This window comes from Ctenocephalides felis, unplaced genomic scaffold, assembly GCF_003426905.1.
Source record: "Ctenocephalides felis isolate EL2017-DRISC unplaced genomic scaffold, ASM342690v1 CF-g0.4_SCAFFOLD_01886, whole genome shotgun sequence".
NCBI lineage: Eukaryota > Metazoa > Arthropoda > Insecta > Siphonaptera > Pulicidae > Ctenocephalides > Ctenocephalides felis.
In genome coordinates this window covers 147,973,597-147,997,237 of record NW_020538040.1, presented here as the reverse complement: position 1 = coordinate 147,997,237, position 23,641 = coordinate 147,973,597, and the positions used below count along the sequence as shown (strand labels likewise).

Below are 23,641 nucleotides of genomic sequence, written 5' to 3'. Positions count from 1 at the left end.
GTCGTCGTGCGTGTGTTTCGCTCGTATGCATGTGTATGACACAATCTCTGCCAAATAACATTGTTATATAATGGCAAACCAGAAACAGGCATAAACCAATTCTGGTAACTGGATGTCTCTAATCAGTTTACAAAACAATTTGTCTGATCGGTGGCGCGTGAGATGCACACATCACCCGGCAAGCGGGACGGCAGGCGAGGAGCAGCGCGAGAGAGCGGGACTGACGCCGTAAGGACGACACAGGAATACAGGGACACAGGAATACAAGGACATAGGGACACAGCACGCATATACTAAACTAAATGTACGACGACGTATCCTCGATAGAAGGACCGTGACTTGTGCTAGAGGGCTGTTTGTTATTTATGAAAATTATTATTATATTATGTGGATTTTATTATACAATAGCAGAAAAAACCCTTTGCCAAGGACTTATTCAGCATGTAGCTTTTATTTGCCAAGGACATAAATCTAAAGTCACCTTCAGTACCATTTTATTCACATTGTTAAAGACATATTCTCATATTATTCCAATTGATTAGTAAGAATTTGTATAAAAAAATAGATTTTAGTTAATTAATTAATATTGAAATTAGTGGTGTATGGCATCGTGCCTTAAGGCAAATTGCTGGTATTTCCCGTACCGTAACGAAATGTTCGAGGAATATTGAATGTTTTCAAATGGATTATTATTAATATTGTAACATTGTCTAATATTTATAAGAATTATATAAACTGAATTGCAAAGTTGAAATTATTTGTTTAAAGTATATTAGAACTATAGTCAGAATTAAAAATAAAACTGAATTATTTACGATATACAAAAAATTTTTTTTGAAAAAAAAAAAGTTGAAACAAAAGATTTTTTTTCCAAAATAAATTATTTTGTTAAGACAAGCAGAAAGTTCTTTGAATCATTTAAAATCGGACGCTTAGTTCTCTCAAAAACTGCCATTTTTTACACATTTAGATCCGTATCTTCGAAATGGCTGGGCCTGCCTTTGCCAAAAACTAATAAACACTTCTCCCAATCATTACTAATTGAATGTTTTTTAGATCATTCAAATCGGATGCTACGTTCTCTCAAAAACTCGATTTCTATTTTTTGCACTCTTTGCTCTTTATCTCCGTAACGGCAGGACCTGCCTTTGCCAAAAACTAATCAGCACATCTCTCTATCAATAGAAATCGAATGTTTTTAGAACCATTCAAATCGGTTGATCCGTGCGCCCGAAAACGTGACTGGAAATTTGTATCTATACATACATACACACACACACACTTCCATTTTTTCTGAGGTATGCCAAAATGTTCAGAAACCTTCAAAACGTCGAAAAATGTAAAAATTTTCAATTTCAATTTTCGGCCCATTACAATAACTTACCCTGCGGGAAGTTAATCAAATGAAAAAATGTAACTGATCATTTTTTTATTTTTCCAGAAACAATCGTTTTGTCAATACAAGCATAAGGTTTTTTGAATAATTCAAATCGGATGTTTTGTTCTCTCAAAAACTTCCATTTTTTGCAAATTTAGCTCCGTATATCCGAAACGGCTGGACCTATCTTTGCCAAAAACTATTTATCACTTCTCCCCATTATTTCAAATTGAATGCTTTTTAATCATTCAAATCGGATGCTCTGTTCTTTCAAAAACTTAATTCCCATTTTCTGGACCGATTTTTGCCAAAAACTAATCAGCACGTCTCCTTATCAATAGGAATCGATTGTTTTTTGAATATTTCAAATCGGTTGATCCGTAATTCCAAAACCGTGGACAATAATTGTATAAATACATACGCACACACACACAAACATACATCGTTTTTTTCTAAAGTATGCGAAAATGTTCAGAAACCTTCAAAACGTTAAGGTATGCAAAAAATTTCAATTTCGGTTTTTCGACGATTACAATAACTTACCCTACGTGAAGTTACTAGTGGTGGAATTTTCCGTACCAAAAATTGAATTTTTTTAAAAAGCTTTAACATTTTGAAATATTTGAAGAAAAATTGTTTTTTTTTTAAAAACAATCACGCTGCGTAAAGACGAAATATTGAAGCGCGTAAGCGCCGCGTCGCATTCTAACGTATGAACATTGATAAACAACCTATAGAAATGTGAACAAAATTTGTACTTATTATTAAAATCTCTATAAAACTTCTGATAATTTGATATGTATATGTGTAATGATCAATGACCGCCAAATGGCATTTTTTTTCACTTTTTTTTCATTGGATATGCGAAACCGGTAAACCTGCCTTCCGAAAAATATAATCAGTTCTTCATTTCTCAATATAAATAAAATACTTTTTGAATCATTCGAATCGTACGCTCCGTTATCTCAAAAACTGAATGAAAAACTAAAAATTTTCATTTTTGATTTTTTATACATACTTATATACCTTAAAGATTTTTAGGGTATGGATGGTATTTCGATCAATATATTACCCGACATCATGAAAATTCGCAAAGTCTAATAAACATACATATTTTGTGTAATCACATTAAAGTGTCTCCACTGTGCAATTTATCGTAATGAAATAGAATATTATTGGGGGGCAGCAATTTGATTTTGTTCATTGCATTACAAGCCGAGGAAACGTATCAATCTTAATATAATTCACCAAATAATATAACAAGAAAGCTTTTTAACAGACATATATCCAAATAATAAAACGAAAACTAAATTATATTTTTAAAAAGTTTAGAGATTCATCGGTAGGGATCACAGTTCAGAATGTTCGTCGGTTATAGGTTAATTTCATTTTAATTTTTCAAATTAAAAAAAAATCTTTTCACAAATATGACCGTTAATCAAGTATTTAGTTTATTGAATGTCGTTTTTGTGTCTTTCAACAAAAATTAGTTTTGTCCACTGAAGAAGAATCATTCAATTTGCCCCTTTTCTCCGTTTCTCCGAACAAGTGGAATATTTTCGAATAATTAATAAACGACGATTTACCTATCAAAAACATTTAATTGAATTTGAAAGTAATGTCAAAGTGACCAAAGCCTTGAAAATAACAAAATTAATTCATTGTAGTTTTTCTGCAATTTTAATAACTTGCCTCAAGGAAAATCTAAACAAATATAATGCAATGAAATTTAAACAACATGCGTTTATAAATATATTTTTTTATTAAATTTATTGTTAGTACAATAATTATAGTTGCAATGATTGAAATTTTAATATATGACTTTTCTCAATCAAAACTAATGGCTGATAAAAATATTGTATTATCAAATATAATACTTTTTTTAATTCAGAGTTTTAAATATAAATTTATTTTATTATTTACAATATATCCAAGCATAATTATATATCTAGGTTAAAAAACAATATACACAAAAAATATATAATAACATTATTCATTTTATAACCTCTAATGAATAAAATAAACCTAACAATAAAAAATACATAACGACTATTAATTCCGTAAACAAATTTGTACAAATTACAATACATATACAAAAAATAAAACATTACAATTACTCTCACAAAATATCCAGAATATAACATGTTACAACACCGAAACAATGTTAGTTTGAAATTTATTGTATTAGTGATCTAAGGATTATATCGTTTTAATTATGCGAGCGCCGATGCTGGTAATGAGCTGTGTTTAGGTTTCGTTTTGTTAATGAAAACTTTTATGCAACCGTTAAAATCGGCACTTACTAACACGTGTCCACCGCAGCCGCGTGTTCGCTGCTCCACCATTGGGTCCTCCACCTGAGGATAAATGAATTAATAATTTAATGCAATTTCAAGATTTATCCATACGATAAAATCACATCATTATATATATATATATATATATATATATATAAAATTTCTTTGCTCTCAAGGGTTCAAATGCTTCCAAATTAATAAAAAATAAATCTCTAATAGTTTTAGCTCTTAATATTAACATTTAGATAGATCGAGCACCAGAATTGTTTGACAAAACTTGCCTATCTCATTTTCGCAATACTATAATAAGAAGTTGAAACATATTTTTTTCTTCTTAAGGGGTCCCCCAAACAAATTTTGATACGGGCCCCGCCAAGGCACGCTACGCCCTTGATAATTAAACTAATTTCGTGAGTTATTTATTAAAAACATACATATATTTTCCTATTTGAGTTAAAACGTCGAGAAGACAATACTGCTAAGGCTGAATTTGAATTTTTTAAAAAGATTTAAAATATTTTTAGAACTATCAAAACATAGATCTTTGAGAATTCTGAAATTACTGAAAAAAAGACTTGCAATATTTGATTTTTTTTCTTTTGAAATATTTCGGAAATTTTGAACATTTTCAGAGCAATTGCGTTAGCTGCGTAGTGACGAAATATTGAAGCGCGTAAGCGCCGCGTTGCAATCTACCGTATAAACATTGGTACGGAACCCATTGAAATGTAAATAAAATTTATTCTTATTAAAATTTCTGGTAATTTGATGTGCTTATATCTAATGATAATTTTTGACCGCCAAATGGCATTTTTTTGCTTTTATTATTAGATATCAGAATCAGCTAAACCTGCCTTCTCAAAAAATTTATCAGTTCTTTTTTATCGGTTTTTGTTACATACAAGTAAAATGTTTTTTGAACCATTCAAATCGGATGCTCCGTTATCTCAAATACTGAATTACCATTTTTGTAATTATAACCAAAACCAATCAGCTCGTCTCCCTGTCGATACGAATAGAATGTTTTTTGTATTATTCAAATCCGTTGATCCGTGTTCACGAAATCGTCCACGAAAATTTGTATCCGAACACACACACACACACATCCATTTTTTCGAAGATATGCAAAATTGTTCAGAAACCTTTGAAACATATAAATATACAAAAATTTTCATTTTAGATTTTTTGTGATTACTTAAGTCCGGTGCATACAAAGCCACTTTTCTTGGCACATATATTATGTCGTGTGCACCGGACTTTAGTCAATAAAATCATTAATAGAATACCTTGTTAGATGTTTCTGATAAATATGTCTGAGACCCGTTGTTAGCTGACGCTCCTTCGCGTTCCTCCACTAATTTAATAATAGAATCAGGATGAGGTGCAAATACAGCACAAGTTACAACGGCATTATGGGCTTTTATTCCTTCCCAGAAATCATTTCTATCTCTTCTTACCTGGAAATATATTGATAATTTCAATATAAATCGCACAATTTTAGCACAAGGTTACACCTGAAAAACTTTATTGTTTTCATATTTAAACAAAACGAAAAAAAAAATCGTTAGTAGATCAATAGTTATACATACTTTTGAAACAAAGTGTGTGAATGGTTTAATAAAGAACAGTTGAAACAGTTGGTTATAAATAATACACAGTGCTTGTTTGTGAATTTGACAAATCCTTACCGAACTAAATTTGGAGTAGTCATGGTGGGTCTTCCAAATATAAATGCACTGATTTTCTGAGCCACTTACGATATATTTACCATCGTGACTAAATGATGCTTTTATTTGACTGGATACATTCATATACCCTTTATATTTGCATGAGAGATTTAATTCATGCAAATCATACAATCGAATCCTACTGTCATTTGATGTTACCAAAATTTTATGCATGTTATCTTCACCTGAATGAAATAATAATTTACGTTAATTATTTGTTACATTTAAACACTATTTAATTAAACACAGCAACAAAACAACATAATATAGTATTAATAATTTATTTCAATTTTTGTTCAAGTTTTTCATTCCTTACCTGGCATTGGCTCAATGCCACTAATTTTCCTTCCAGTTGCATTCTTGCCTCTCGTTGATCGTACATGGATTTGAGTGTGATATTTCAGCTGATCAGTCGTGTAAAATATGCAACGTCCATCGTAGGAACCTACTACTGCAAATTGACCATTTTGACAAAAATTAGCTGCTGTAATTAATTTAGTTTGACCATCAACTTCATTCCAAACTGCTACTTTCTTATCAGGTATATTCCATAACCTAAGTTTGCCATCAAGGCTTCCACTCAAGAAATATCTGAAAATATAATGAAGTTATTTCTATAAGTTAATTGTTGCAATTGTATAAATACAAAAAATCATTAGATAACAAGTAAAAGATATTCTCTCTGAAATTGTTGTTCCATCAGACAATATTTACAATTAATCTAATATTAAAAATATTAATCTAATATTAATATAATATTAAAAATCTTACCTATCATCCCTGGGATGGAATACAATAGCCGTTACAAAATCAATATGTTGAAAACAACATAAACACTCTTTTCTAGATATATGCCATAATCGAACAGTTTTATCCATTGAACTAGATAGTACAAAATAGTTCTTTGACCATGATACATCTAATAAATCGGAAGTATGCCCTGAATATGAGCAAAAAGGCCTTGGCATAAATGGTCCGGTACCATCCAAATTTCCGAGTTCTTCTGCTGAATGTTGGGATACTAAAGACTCTTGAGATGGGGTAGGTGATACTTTCTGATCTGCATTATATTTAGTTCGCATATCCTGTTAAAACAATAAAGAAAATTTAATATCAGAACATTACACAGACGTTTAACTTTAAATTAATTGTTGTAACTAAACCGGCAAAATATCAATCAATACAGCAATACCTTCTTATAGCATAATATTCATGACTTTATAGCTAATATTTATTATTAGCTTCCCGTTGTGCAAGTTAGAGGGAAAATATGGACAAAATGGATTATATGGAGAAAATGAAACAGCGCCCTTGTTTAAAAATTCGCTAGTTTTATTAACGTTTCTGCGATAGTATAAAATAAAAAAACGCATAATAACCATCATGTCAGATGATGAGCGTCATTGTCGCAGTACGCGCTATGAAAGCTTATTTTGAGGGTGTTTTCCTCACGATGGTGATCTATTATTGCTATTCGTATTTATTTCCATAGTAATCAATTTACTTATGCAAGTACTAGTGATTTCAATCAATTTTATTGCAACAATCAGGTGTATGGTGGAATTTTAATTAATTATTCATTTTTGTTCAATTCCGAACAAAATGACATACACAATGCACAAAATAATATAGTACTATTTTGCAAGCATTACAGTGCAAAGAAAAAATATTAAAACCTTTCAAAGGTGATTGGATTTGAACTTCTACTCGAAGAATGCAAGAAATAATTTACAGGCCAAACAGGCCAAAAATCCACCGGTAAAAAGAATAGACTTACATTTGTTGCAAAACCCTTTTTTTCAGTTCTAGGCCCGGCCATTGATTACGATGTATTACTTGTACTCTTTGGGTTCATGCTTCATGTGCTGATGTCCCAAAGAGGACGAAACGATTTATTTTTTCTAAAAACTAGCATCTCAGTATGTCCTTATCCTATGTCATTTTTGTAACAGGTTGCTTTTTTTCTTATAAATATGTTATTATAGTTCCTATTTAATTAAAATACTATCTCACTAGTAATCAATGAACCGTAGATAAGTAGAAACTATTAAGACTAGTGATGATATAAAGAAATAAATTTAATTAAAAAACAAATAACTATGTCATTTTGTCCCTACGTCCTCTAGTAATCACAAAAAATCTAAAATAAACAATTTTGCATATCATTTCGTTTTAATGTCCTCTGAAAATTTTGGCATATCTTAGAAAAAATTGATGTATGTGTGTGTAAATGGATACAATTTTTCATTCGACGATTTCAAGAACACGGATCAACCGAGTTGAATGAATCAAAACGCATTTTACTTGTATTGACAGAATAAAGAATTGGTTAAATTTTTGGGAAGACAGCATAAGCAAAGCATAACAGCATTATTCGCGTTAAGGCATGGTGCCATGCACCACTAGGTTTACTATAAAACTAGCTTATTTTTTCAGGCTGTCTTATATGCAAAGTTGTAGCTAAAAAACTCAATAGACTGGGGGGCTTCCTCATTATTTATTAGTTTTTTTGTTAGAAGCATTCCATTGTTTTATTTCAAATTTGATGCACAATTTAATTTCAATAAAATCATACTAACTTGGAAAAATGTGTATGCATCTCTTAGTACCCAAACTCTTAATAATCTATCCTGACCTGCAGTTGCTAGTAATCTTCCGCATGTACTGAATTTCATGCACCACACAGGACCCACATGCTGTCCAGACAATTCCTGTAATAATATAAAAAAGTAATGACAAGCGTATAGCTAATGCAAAAAAGGTCGTCGAAAAAGATCGTTTATGATTCTTAAAATATGATAGAATATCATAAAAAATAGAATAAACATGATTTACTTGAACACGTTGAATGCTATCAAATTCATATGGTCCTTTGTGAGAGGCTGAATTTTTGAACTTTAGACTAGGTTCTCCCGGACTTGACAATTCATCAACGTCTGTAACATCATCTCTGTGTCTAGAATGTGCTATTGATTTCGCTTTATCCATTGTTTTCTTTACAGTTGACCCAAGGAATCGTTTGAGTCTGAAAATGTTATCAGTAGTATTCAATTTCTTTCATTCCTACTACATGAATAAACCTTTTTTTTTAAGACTACTTATAATAACTAAAGGAAAGTGCCTTTATCAATAACTAGTACCAGATAAGCACATTAGTTACAATGTACAGTGATACCCCGACATACGAGTTTCATTCATTCCGTTACCACGCTCATATGCTAAATGGTTTGTGTTTCGAAGCAATTTTTATAAATACGTTAAAATGCCATTAATTCATTCCAGCATTGTAGTTTTTGTCAAGTTTTTTGAATATTGAAAAGAAATTATTATTAAATTTAATAATTTAATTATTGTTTTTGCCTGTCCATGAATTATACTGCCGAAATGAGTAAGACACGTTGGAACTTTTTCGGGGAGATTTTTATCCACAAGCTCTAGAACCTTACGAAATTACTGTGGCCTAAGCTCAAGTTATACCCTTCATCAACATCTTCTGTTTAATCTTAGTACATATCTATGATGTGTTACGCTCATTTTCATGTTTCAATATTTCAAGAGACATGATATCTACTTTGGATAATAAAAGTAAATAATATTTTTTATATACAACTGTAAAATCACTATTAATGTATAGTCAAAATTTCAAATGTTAAAATAATTCTCAATATACTGTGTGATAGGTGGGTAAATTGTTACTACACAATTAGTAATAATATATAATTGGCATGATTAAATATAAAATAAATTACTATCATAAAACTGCCAAGATATTTCAAAGTTAGGAATATCATTGCTACAACTGACAAAATTTTTCAAATTTTCATTTTGTCATTAACATTTTTTTAAAAAACTCCTACTCGGTCAGAGCTGGTATCTCAATTTTCGCTTGTATGTCAAAGCAATAAATCGCTCCATTGGCGGCTCGTATCTTGAAACACTCGTATGTCGGGTCACTCGTAAGTCGGGATGGTACCCGACTGTATAATTAAATATCTGGTTTAAATAATTTTTTTTTTCAGTAACTGAATACCTAGCTGTTCCTCTGCGCAACTTGCTTGCTTCTTCACTTTCAGTTTCGCCTTCTCCTAATCCCATACCTTGTGTAGGTCCGGTCATGCTTTCCTCATCACTCTCTCCTTGTTTATTAAGACTATTTGTACTAACATACTCACTTGTCAACCTCATAATATGCAAAGATAAAGGATTTATACATTGTGGTAATTTGTCTTCGGCTACACTCAGTGGCACGCGCTCGCCAGTGTCTAAATTTAATACGGTAACTTGTTCTAGAATTTCCATATCTGTCAATTCCTTTCCGGAATCTGTTCTTGTGCGAACATACATATTTAATTGCTTAAGTAGGTCTTCATCTCCTGCTGATTTTCGTCTTTCTTTTGAATTTTGTGGACTATAATATTTTAAACTCGGGCCCAAACTTGAATGGCCGCTTTGACCACTCAAATTTGGAGCCCGAACACAATGTAATACTTCATGTTTGAGGCGTTCAATTCGTTCTAGTTCTTCTGGTGATGGTCCTTCAGCACGAGACTTGTCTTCATCATTTGGTTTTACAACATATTTACCTACAATAGAATAAATTTATTAGAGAATATTTACAAAAACTTCATAAAAATGATTTGTTATAAATTCCATTAAAGAAAATTTGTGTGTAGTTTTATCAGTTGCTTAGAATTTTCCATCCCAGTAAACCACGCGATCTTTTATTGTATATATATATATATCAATTACTTAAAAATTCTCAGTCATCTATCATTATAATAGCTGGATTAACACCAAGCTAACTGGTTCCTAAAATATCACATCATGTTATGTTTGTACAGTTATGTTCCTTGCTTCATGTGTTAAACATTGCGCTATCTAGCTGTACACCAATCACATTCCAATCTTCATTCCTTTTTAAATTTTCATGATTATGTAAAAATTCTATATGAAATGATGTACCTAACTTAAACATCATTTTCTGCATGAATATCTATATACTTATATAGCAATGCAATCACATGAATTAGGAAAACAGTTGCAATATAATATATATATATATATATATATATATACATATATATATATATATATATATACATATCTATATATATATATACATATATATATATATATACATATATATATATATATACATATATATATATACATATATATATATATACATATATATATATATATATACATATATATGAGTGAGTTCTTGAGGGCGATACATCAAACAAAGAAAAGCCAAAGATTTATAAAATAATCTTTATTTCCAAACGTTTCGACATTCAATTTAATGTCATCATCAGTGGATATTACGTTGGTTAGTTACATATAGAGAAGTGTACACAGCACTAGAGATTTGGCACTAACATTTATACAACTAACTTGTCAGCACTATGCATTTTTTTATATAATTTTTTTGTATGATGTAAACAGAAAAATGATAGTTTTATTGAACAAAAATGTAAGTAGAATTATGTAATTTCTGCCACGACTTCTGTACTTTGCTAGTACCGAGGCATATATCATATATGCCTCGGTACTAGCAAAGTACAGAAGTCGTGGCAGAAATTACATAATTCTACTTACATTTTTGTTCAATAAAACTATCATTTTTCTGTTTACATCATACAAAAAATTTATATAAAAAAATGCATAGTGCTGACAAGTTAGTTGTATAAATGTTAGTGCCAAATCTCTAGTGCTGTGTACACTTCTCTATATGTAACTAACCAACGTAATATCCACTGATGATGACATTAAATTGAATGTCGAAACGTTTGGAAATAAAGATTATTTTATAAATCTTGGCTTTTCTTTGTTTGATGTATCGCCCTCAAGAACTCACTCATATATTTCAACATCAAAATTAACTACTAAATCATACATATATATATATATACATATATATATATACATATATTTATATATATATATATATATATATATATATATATATACATATACATATATATATATATATATATATATATATATTATATATATAATATGTTGTAAATGATTTTACCTTTTGTTGCCATCCACAAATCAAGTGACCTCATTGTGGTGTTAGATCTCGACAACCCGCTACCATTTCTAAATTTATCAAAAATAATTGCATTATTATGATTGTTCGTATGACTAACACCGTTTGATCCATTAACATTGTTTTTGCTATTAGATAAAAAGGAATTTATACTTTGATGACTAGATTTATCATTAACTTGATGGTTCGATATCTTTTTGTTAGAATTTGTGACATCAAGTGAGTGTTCTAACTCTCTGGTTAGGGATTCGATGGTACTAGCTGGACTTGGTAATGGACTACCACTTTGTGGATTGAAATCATTCAATGACGAAGCCTGCAATTAAATGCAACGGATTTCATTCAAATTATTATATTTCGATATTTTCAAAAATTGGCTATTCAAAAATTCGTGTACAACTACAAGAGAAGTTAGTTTTCATAATTTAGATTATTTTCAGAGATACATCTGTTTAACCACAATTATCCTACTATTTCCTTCCTCTGCTAAACTTTAAAGATGTTTTTCTCGAAATTGTCTTTTTTGATACGATACCCAAGATTTCCGATTTACTTTAAATTTTTCAATATCTTCTTAATAGACTTCTCTTCAGTATGGACTACGCTCATCTCCAAATTCATATTGTAACTATTTTTTTAAAAATTCGAAAATATAAAAAAAATCAGACAGTTGCTATTTTGTGAAACAAAAAAAATTCAACTTGTCCATAGTTCATACGATACATTAACAATATTATGTATACATACTTTTCTTCAGATTATTTGGAGAGCTAAAATCATTGGTATATTACCTTTTAGAATTCAAACTTTGACTATTTTTAATTTTTTTTATATAACCTCAAAACGTTAATGAATTACATACATAAAAAAATATAGTGAAAAAATATTTTGCCTCTTTTTGTGGCCTTTCAAAAATTGCATAAAGTTCATGTCTCTAAACACCTAGAATATCCCTTAATTATTTCTTATTATGGATTCAACTTTAGACTAATGTGGTGAAACAAAACAAAAAACGAGTTAACATATTCTAATTTATCTTAGAAAACAAGAATTTTATTCAAATCCATATCTAATATTTTCAAACTTACTTCAACATTAAGACTGTGTTTACCATCCTTCTTAACCCGGTCATTATACATGCGATCTTCATTACTGAGAGATGCCGTCCGATGTTTCTTCTTTTTCCTCGGCGGCGCAACTGGTCCAGGTGAACCATCGTCTTTGTCTTTATTCTTATTGTTACTCTTTGTACTTGCAATTACATCTGGTTCTTGCAGTTGTCTCGACTCTATATTACCATTACCATCACCATCATACCGCGAATGGTCTGTATCAGGAACATTTTGCGTACACATTTGCGTTATTTCTGGCCCTGAAGAATTATTAGTCTGTTTCGATCCGGTAGAAGTCAATATTTCATTTCTGGATTGAGCATTTTTCACGCCGTTAGTGGCGCATTCTATATTTTTTGTACTTGAGTGAATGGATTCAGAATCTTTTGAGTCTTTCGAACATAAAGATACAATAGATGCCGATGTTGCTGGTAGTAATGACGGGTCTCGACCAACACTCGTACCTGAAAAATAGCAATATGAAGCAAATAATATAAATTGACTAAAACAATATAAACAAAAATAACTAATAGGCTAATATAAAGTCAAAAAAATAATTACAAATCTGAGAATATTAGAACCCATCTAGTGTAAACGCATATTAAATGAATACTTTCTTTGTCTTAGAGATTAATAATTTAGCATTAATAATTTAACACAATAGTGTTTTGAACGATTTTATTGAAAGGTATTACTGAAGCATGAATGCATGAATTGGATGCAGCAATGTCGGCAATGCTTATTTTTTACTGAAAACATATTGCCATTTATATCTACAAATCATTACTGTTTGACAATAGGCTATCCGAGGCTGAATATCGAACGTGGAATTTCTGATTTCAATCTTATAATTATCACAAATCCAGGAAGTGATATTTATTATCACTTTTTCACGGCGGATAATTCATACAAGGACGTAAGCGACTAAAGCGACGTGATCTGAATCAGAGGTTCCTGGTTCGGTATCAGCTTCGAGCAGCCTGACGTCAAGCAGTGATGACAACGGTTTTCACTTGGAAATATAGATATAAATATGCTTCCAAGTAAAAATAGCTCTCATTCGGCAATGCTGCATCGCCCTATTACAAAAATTGTAATAATAAAATTTATCACACAGAGATGAGACAACTTTTTGAGCCGCCTTCTGCAAAACCCACAACTTAATCAAATCAGCACTTAAGTTCTGGTTACTATTCAAGCGATTTAAAAAATAATATTAATAAAAATAAAGACTAATACCTGACGGGTCTGTCGCTCCAGATAGTATTCGGCCGATCCGTCCTAACGACGTCATACTTTGCATGCTGACCGTGTCATGTTCAATTATCCTATAAACCAAATAATCATTTTATTCAAAGCATTCTTCATAATCGATTATGACCGACCGCTTAGCCCAATAGCCGTCACAGAAATGAAGCTACTTCCCGAAGCATAGGCCATTCTTCATCAAACTCTTTATGCATTTTTCATTCATAAATTGACTTATCATAATGCTGATTGTCTTCATGCTTCCACGGTTGCATTTTTTCATAAAATTCGTCTATTGGGTTAAGTAGCTCTAGTCAATTATTTACATAAATATAAATTACATATAAATACAAATTTTTACAACGCGCTCAATTTAAATTGCACAAATAATATTTCAACAAGAAACAATTCTTTTTTTAAATTTAATTTGTTTATTTGGTATAATTCACATATAGGTACCCACCTACATACGTACTGTATGTCAGTCAGAAACAGATTTTTCTATAATATCTATGTTGTGACTAATTTTTATGTATTTTTTTCTCTTATGTGCTTATGCAAAACCATGAGAAAATATTGCTAATAATATGCAAGAGAACGTAAACATTTTGATTGAATGTTGGTATTTACGCCCGGCGGAGAATCTACTAGGAATAATAATAAACAAATGCACTTTCTTTTGCAACTTAACTCAACGTTAATAAATATATTATAGTTATGAAGGTAATTATTCCATTTTATTCCTGTAGCAAAATAATGACTCGAAAATTTAGTAATACGATCTAGTAATTACAATATATTTGTATGGCGTGCAAACGGTGGATTTATTAAAATTGATGCTTATGCTTTTGAACGAAGTTTAATAAAAGTGTTCATACCGTTGAATTTGGAAAAAGATCAGTTTGACACAGTGAGTACGAATAAATTTTATCTATAATAAATATGTATTGTTCTTGACTTTTGTTTTCTCGATCTTGTTCACCGATTTGATTTTTGGTCAACCCGAAATAGAAATGTTCTTTGATCTTTTGGTTATACTACAGCACATTTGTGATTGTGACATATATAAAATACGAATTCAAATTTAACCCTTTTCACTCGGATGCTGCCGCTCCGACGGCAAAATACATATTAATTTCGGAATTCTCGAGTGGAAGAAGATAAAAGAAAAAAATTTTGAATAAGGGGGAAAAGAAAAACCATTTAACGTGAATTTCGATTCGATATTTCGATTTATTACGTATCATTAATAACATTTTAAATTTAGAACATCATAATAAGTTGAGATCATTAAGTTCTGTATGAAATTATTAAAAAATTATAGATAATTTATAGATATAGATATAGATATATAGATAGATATAGATAGATATAGTTATCCTTTTTAAAATAGATATTTGTTAGGGTTTGATAACGAAATATGTTTCATTTTATTTCCTTGAAAAACATATCATTAACGTTACACTGATCGGAGAAAAGCAGTCTCTCGATGCAAATTCTTTATCGATATTTTGATTTATTACGTATTTTAAAAAATACAATATAGTAAATCGTTAATAAAATTATAAATTTGAAAGAATGTTATAACAAAATGAGATCGTTGTGTTTCGTATAAAATTATCAAAAATATGAATTATAGATGTAGGAACCGATTCTGCCGCATAACAGAGAAATGTTAAGACAAGGCCATGTTTTGAAGAACTTTCCATACAAAATATTGACAAAAGCCATGTGGCTGATGTGCAGTCAAGCGTATTTCTCAGGTGGTCAGATAGAAAACCTAACTTAGAGTCTTTCTGACTCAGCTCCATAACATACGAGTGACGTTGCAGTTTATGTGTGAAACGCCTGAATGCACAGCATATACATAACATTTTGACAGTGTTCAATATGATTCAGTAGCCTAATGTATGGAAGTTGGAGTGTAACATGACCTGGCCTTGCCATAACATTTTTCTGTTATGCGACAGAATCGGTCCCATAGTTATCTTTTTTGTAACTTATTTGTTATGGGTTGTTAACGTAATGCAGTCTGTTCTTTAGGATTTGACTCTACCTCGGTAAGTCTAATATACGTTCAAAAATCGCAAATAGATTATTCAAACGCTTCCCGAAAAAAAATTAAACCCAAGTTTCGTATGCAATGCCCATGGATTGCATGAAGTAGCCAAAAATAATTAAAAAATTTTTTTACTCTTAATTTTAATTTATCATCTGTTATTTACTAACCGAAAGGGATGAGTAGTTCGCGGCGCCGGGAAAACGCCGTCGACCGAACTTCCTTGGGATTCGGGAGTCGAATTATTTGTTGGGCCATTATCGTCTTCATCGGCTTGCATGCACTGCCGAAGTTCGTGAAATTTTCGTCTTCCATTCTGAGAAAATAAACAGAAAATCGATTTATTCATGATGAATAATCTAAAAATTTCCTCAAAACAAAATCAACAACGCGACAATACCTTATGAATTTTGTTGATTTCTGGCGTTATATCATCGGAATTTGGTTTAAGATTGAGTTGCTCTTTTGTTTCTACATCATCATTACAGTCGTCCTGTGATCTTGGCGTTTTCGATTTCCTACTTTATATTTCAATTAAAAATTATTATTATTATAATTAATACGGTACGTATTTCGATAGATTAGATTAATCAATATCTGCACACTGCATGTTCAGAAACAAGATTACTAAATATAATACTTTTTTATCTTAAGAAGCGCATTGAGAGCTGATTTCTACTTATCAATATTTGCCCTTCAATAAAAATATTATTTGAAGCGAATTATTGCTTGGGAAATATATGAAAAATTATTGTAGATGAATAAAATTAATAATTATTGTAGCTGAATAAGATTAATAAACTAGTGGTGCATGGCATTGTGCCTCAAAGCAAATTGCTGAAACTTCCCGTACCAAAAATTAAAGTTTCTAAAAAAGACTCAATTCTTTTTTCAGAACAGAAAAAAATGATTTTTTGTGATTTTTAAAATTTTTGAAAAAAAATTACCTTTTTGAACATTTAATTTTTTATACTTCCAAATATTTTGAATATTTTGAACTTTTATTTAAAGCAATCGAAATGAAATATCAAAGCGCGTGGGCGCCGCTTCGCATTAAACGGATAAACATTGATACGGAACCCATAGAAATGCAAACAAAATAGGTTCTTATTATTAAAATATCTATAAAATATGTGATAATTTGATATGCATATGTCTAATGATTATTTTTGAACGCCAAATTGCTAGACAGCTAGACCTACCTTTTCAAAAATTTCATCAATTCTTCATTTTAATTATTCAAATTGATTGATCTGTGTTCTCGAAATCGTCGACGAAAAATTGTATACGCACATACATACACACACCCACACACACACATACATTCATTTTAAAGTATGCCAAAATGTTCAGAAATCTTTGAAACGTTAAGATATATAAATATTTTCATTTTCGATTATTTTGCGATTACTATAACTTTTTACCTACTTTACCCTACGGGAAGTTAATTATTGAAGACGAATGAATGAATAATTATTGTGAGTGAAAAAAAAGTATTGTGGACGAAATGTAGTATTGTTTTACCCTACAATAATACTAGAATTCATTCAATTACAATTCCATTATACAATTATAATTTCAAATTTCATACATTTGTAGAATAATGAAATGTAGTATTTATTGTAGGTGAATAAAATGTAGTAATATTGTAGCCTGCTTTAATATTACATTTCATTCACTAACAATTTCATATTTCATAACAAATTTGTAAGAGAGTGGAGTGTGTAGTATTATTGTAGCCTACAATAGTTTTACATTTCATTTCTTAAAAATGTCATATTACAATTACAATTTCATAAAATTTGTAAGAGAACAAATTGTAGCATAATTATAGTGGAATGAAATGTAGTACTATTTAAATCTACAATAACATTGCATTTCATTGACTAACAATTTCATATTACAATTACAATTTCATACAATTAGTAGGGGAATGAAATGTAATATTATATGTTGAAGTACGAAATGTAGTATCACACTGGAAAATTGTAGTAATACTATAAAATGAAATTAAGTATTATTGTAGATGAATAAACTGAAGCATTATTGTAAACGAATGAAATGTAGTATTATTGTAACCTTCAATACTACAATTACAATTCCATACAATTTGTAGAAGAATAAAATGAAGAATTTTGTGGACGAATGAAGTGAAGAATTATTGTAGATGGATAAAATAAAGTATTATTGTAAGAGAATGAAAGATAGTATTATTGTAACTTACAATATTACAAATACAATTTCATACAATTTGGAGAAGAATGAAATGGAGAATCATTGTAGATGAATAAAATAATGTATTATAGTAATGGAATGGAATGTAGTATTATTGTAATCTACAATAATATTACATTTCATTCACGTACAATTTCATATTACAATTAATTAGTTAAATGCAAATTAAATGTAGTATTATTGTAGTTGAATGAAATAAAGTATTACTGTAAATTAATTAAATGAAGTAATATTGTAGATGGATAAAATGAAGTATTATTGTGAAGGAATGAAATGAAGTATTATTATAATCTACAATAATATTACATTTAATTAACTTACAATTTTATATTACAATTAGAATTTCATACAATTAGTAGGCAAATGAAATGTAGAATGAAATGAATTATTATTGTAGATTGATGAAATGAAGAATTAATGTAGAATAATGAAATTAAGTATTATTATACATGAATTAAATAAAGTATTATTAAATGAATGAAATATACAAAAAATGAACAAGCATTTGATAGCAAAAAATCGGAAAACTAAGAAACTATAAATAATTTCTGAATATACTATTTAAACATTAATTTTATTTATATAATAATTTCAAAATAATTCAATCAAAATATATAATGATTATCGGGCGGTATGCATTAAAGAATTTGACCTTTAAAAGTATGTAAATATGTACAAAATATTTTTTGTGTATACATGTCTATATGTATGCACATGCATAATTTGTTAATATTATTGCATAATTTAGTATAATAATATTTTTAATTTAAATTTAGTATTATGTAGTATTATGATTAAAGCAAAAGTCCAAGAATTCTTATTAGTAGATGCTTTATATATGGCAGATGACTAATAAAATTTGTTTATTTTGACATGCAGTTTTTGCATCACAGACATGTTGCGTATTGGATGCAATAGCTAATTATGTTGTTTGACAACTGTTTATAAAATTAATTATATTAATTAGCATAAAATTACCTCACTAATTTATTTGGGATTGTATTGTCTTCCGCATCATAAAATTCATCTGAATCACTACTTGTAGACATTATTTACACTGATCAGATATTATACCACTTTTATGATTGCTTAATTTTTTAAGTTAAAATTTACTGACGAATTTTGATCACATTTCTCAAATTTATTTAAAAAAAATACTTATTTATAAGATACATTTTGTGATCTCGCTAGAGCTCACACATCACACTGACAGCTGTGACATTACGAACGTAAAATCTTCTTTACCGACATCGTGTTTCGCGAGTCTGACGGCAGATGCACCCGACACCGACGAGACACGACCGTTGGATTTCAAATTTGCGCGATACACCAATGTAATAGTAACAAGTTACATGAACTTCCCGATATGTGTAAATAATCGACCTAATCAATAAAAACCATTAATTTATGAGTGATTAAAAGTATTCAGAGTGGATTTATAACACATAATTGAAAACGAACAAACTCGTTAACTTGGAGTATTTTCTAAAAGCAAATTTTCAAAAATCAATCATTTTTATAATTGAACCGGTTTCCATAGGACTTTAATTGTTTAGTACATTCAATAAGACCAAGTACTCTATCGTTATACCAAGTAAATTGTCTAATTTTAATTTTAACAAACCTTAAGAAAACTACTCATTTTCTCAAACTGATGATTTTTTAAAATTAAATTACTTGTCGTAAGGCCGCAATGTTTCAGTAAGTTCTATAAGACCATGATATATATCGCCAAAAAAAAGTTCCATGAAAAATCGGCTTCAACGGCTCGGTAGATTTTTACCTAAAACTAATCAGTATCATTCCCAACTAATATCTTTCGAACAGTTTTTGATTTTATAAAATCGGTTCGGTAGTTTGAGGTTAAATGTGGACAAAAAGTTTAACACTTTTTTTTAAATTACAAAGAAACGGCTCCGCAGATCGTCTCACAAAATTGACAAACGATAATCCTCATTGAGATACATCAAATGACTTTTAAATTTCTGAAATCGGTTCAGGCGTTTTTGAGAAAACGTCGATCAAAGGTCTAATTTTAACAAATGCCAAAGAAACTATACTAATTTTTGCAAACTTTGAAGAATTTTCAAAATTAAACGGTTTGTCGTAGGGCCGTAATATTTTAGTATGATCTACAAGACAGACCATGGTATCTACCGTCAAATAAAAATCATAAAAGTCGTGAAATTTTTTTTTAACTTTATTACAAGAAAACGGCCCGGCTGATCTTTACCAAAAACTAATCAGCGAACCAATATCTATCGAGTGGTTTTTGAATTTTAAAATCGATTCAGAATTGCGGGCTAAAACGTAGACGAAAAAATTTTCACTTTTCTGCAATTTACAAAGAAACGGCCCGGCCGATCGTCGCACAAAACTCAGAAACGCTAGTCCTCATCGAGATACATCGATCGGCTTTTAAATTTTTGAAATCGGTCCATCCGTTTTGGAGAAAACGTCGATTTACGGCAAAAAATCTGTTCACACACACACACACGTACTTTTTCAAATTTGGTCTCATTCGATTCAAAATGGTTTGAAACGTCGAGAAAACATAAAATTAGCGAGTCGGATTTTTTGATGAAAACATAAACTACTCCTTCGGGAAGTTAATAAAACTATTCAAGTTATTCGATAATAAAGATAAAAATATTTTACTACACACATATATAATAAATACATGAAACTATAACTATTTGATATAAAAATAATTTTGATATCGATTTTCTCACGAGCACGTTTTAGACCAGTTGAACGATTTTTGTTGTGAATATAGTCACTCAGTGGCTTCCAACCATTTTGTACCGCGCCCTCGTTCTTTTAAAAAATTGGTTAAGCCCTCCTCATTTTTTTGAACAATTTATTTTCAAAACCAAGTGGGCACGGCATCGTGCCTTAAGGCAAATTGCTGGAACTTTCTGTACCGACAGAAAAGTATTCCTTTTCTAAAGAAGATTCAAAATTTTGTTAAAACTTCGAAATAATTAAATTTTTGAGATTTTTTAAAATTTTGAATAAAATGACTTTTTAAAAAAATTGATAAAAATGTGATCAAATTTTGTTCTTTTTATCAAAATCTTTATAAATATCTGATAATTTAGTATATTTTTTTGTTTTTTTTTATTTTCTTATATTTTTTATTCTATTTCTGTTTTGTTTGATTTTACGTAGCACACTATACAGTAAGTATATTCAGCTACTTCTATATCTGATAATTTGATGTGTATATATCTAATGATCATTTTTGACCGGCATATTACATTTTTTTATTGGATCCCCGAAACCGCTAGACCTGCCTTCCCAAAAAAAAAATCAGTTCTTCATTTCATTAATACAATAAAATATTTGATTTTTGATTCATTCAAATCAGACGCTCTGTTATCTCTAAAACTGAATTACCATTTTTGGCACTTTTTGCTCCGTATCTTCGAAACGGCTGGACCTTCCTTTGCTAAAAACTAATCATCATTTCTCCCCGTCAATACAAATCGAATGCTTTTTAATTTTTTAAATTCGTTAATCCGTGTTCACGAAATCGTCGACGAAAATCTGTATCCATACACACTGACACACACACACATGCATCAATTTTTTCTAAAGTATGCCAAAATGTTCAGAAACCTTTGAAACGTAAAGATATGCAAAACTTTTTATTTTTGATTTTTTTGCGATTACTATAATTTACCCTACGGGAAGGCTACGAAATAATACGCATCAATATTATGTAAAAATATACATAATAAATAATTATTTAATTATTAATATTTCATATCATTTCAACATTTTTAATTTATATTTGATAATAGTATATTGAAAACAACTGCAGTTCTGGGAACAGCCTTGCGCCATCCTGAGGAGGCGCGATCCACTGATTGGAAACCATGGCACTAACTAGTTATAAGTATCATTTTGTCTTAAAACAAATTGCCTGAACTTCCCCATACGAGTAAAAAATCGACTTAATTAATAAAAAATAAGATTTGGTCATTATTTAAATAAACGTTTTAACTGTTCATTTCAAAAATTAAAGTTTTCGCTTTTACTAAAAAGAAATCAATGCGATTTTCAGTCATACTTATATAATTATCTATTGTGTTAATTATGGTGCATTAAATAAGATTTAGTAAAATAAATACGGTATATGCCCTGGAAGCTCATCATTCCAAATTTTAATAAATTTTTATAATTAAGCCAATTGTCGTAGGTCTATAATATTTTAGGATGTTCATTGAATGGACGAAAATTTGTACACTTTTCTGTAAATTTTAAAGAAATCATTCAACCGGTCCATCTAATGACTTTTAAATTTTTGAAATTAAGAGCCGTTTTCGAAAAACGATCAAAGGTCAAAATTTAGCTCACCTACACCCACACGTTTTTCCAATTTTGGTGTCAAATGATTCAGAATGACTTGAAACTTCATAAACAACACAACATAAACTTTTTCTTCGGGAAGTATATTATGTATTATGAAATATTATTTAAAAATAAATTTATTAATAAATTATATTATGATAGCATAACAAAATACTTAATAATGTAATAATATATCTAATGTAATTTATATTCTATAGTGAATATAAATTCTTACAATTTTAAAAATGCAATCTCAAATGCAATGTTCTTTCCAATTTGGTTATAAAAGTAAAAATAGAGAATACCTATTTTGTGAGAAGCATAAAAAGTATAATATTATTACTTATTTTGTAATATTTTATTATTTAATTGCATAACACCAATAATTAGTGACTCGTGACTAAAGAATATAATAACACTTTCAATTTCAATCAAATGTTATATTAATTTATTAACTATTATTATATGAGTTCAATTTTATCTAATTTTTTTCATTATAATAACAATTTAAGATTTTCAGAAGACTATCTCGCAATAATTTTTTTATAAATTTGTATAAAAATTTCTTTTTAATATGCAATATATGTTAACATAATTCATAAATATTTAGTTCGTAAATATTTGCAAATATTAAAGATAAATATGTTTATAATTTTATGAAAGCGGTTGTTATGATTATAAAATACAATGGCTTTTGTTGGAATTCATACAATCATTTGCGAATAATTTGATTAATGAAATCTCAAATGTAGATTCAGAAAAAAATAAAATCACAACCATATTGTTAATAATCAATTTTAGTATATGTTTAATTGAAGATACTGTATTGGCATTGTTATTTGAATTTCTCTAATGAATTCCTAGTCTATTTAATTAAGCGAGCAAAAATTTTGATAAATAACTTACTAGTGTTATTATTATATAAACAAAAACTCATTAAGCTCCATTATTTATTCTAAAAGGAATTCCAAGGCTTAGATTGCTTTTGCACCGATAAGTATTTATCATTAAATATTAATCAATTGCAATGTAATTTACAAATATATAACTTTTATAGTTGGCTATTCATATATATGAAAAATCTTTATTAAATAGTTCAGTCAAATATGAAAATGAGTCATATAACTGCTCATGGGGTCATGGGTTAATAAAACTTAATTTAAATATAGAT

General features: G+C 29.4%; 1 protein-coding gene across 1 annotated transcript; it reads right to left on the bottom strand.

The window, feature by feature from the left end:
• Positions 1–3,591: 3,591 nt before the first annotated feature.
• Positions 3,592–19,319, bottom strand: LOC113376606 (WD repeat-containing protein 44-like). Its single transcript, XM_026616586.1, has 14 exons — positions 19,093–19,319; positions 16,280–16,397; positions 16,050–16,195; positions 13,812–13,900; positions 12,549–13,036; positions 11,658–11,776; positions 9,433–9,987; positions 8,238–8,427; positions 7,982–8,113; positions 6,174–6,487; positions 5,719–5,993; positions 5,364–5,587; positions 4,962–5,132; positions 3,592–3,735 (listed from the first exon to the last, which is right to left on the bottom strand). The coding sequence occupies exons 1-14, from the start codon at positions 19,161–19,163 to the stop codon at positions 3,592–3,594; spliced, it is 3,036 nt and encodes a 1,011-aa protein (XP_026472371.1). The 5' UTR covers positions 19,164–19,319.
• Positions 19,320–23,641: the final 4,322 nt, after the last annotated feature.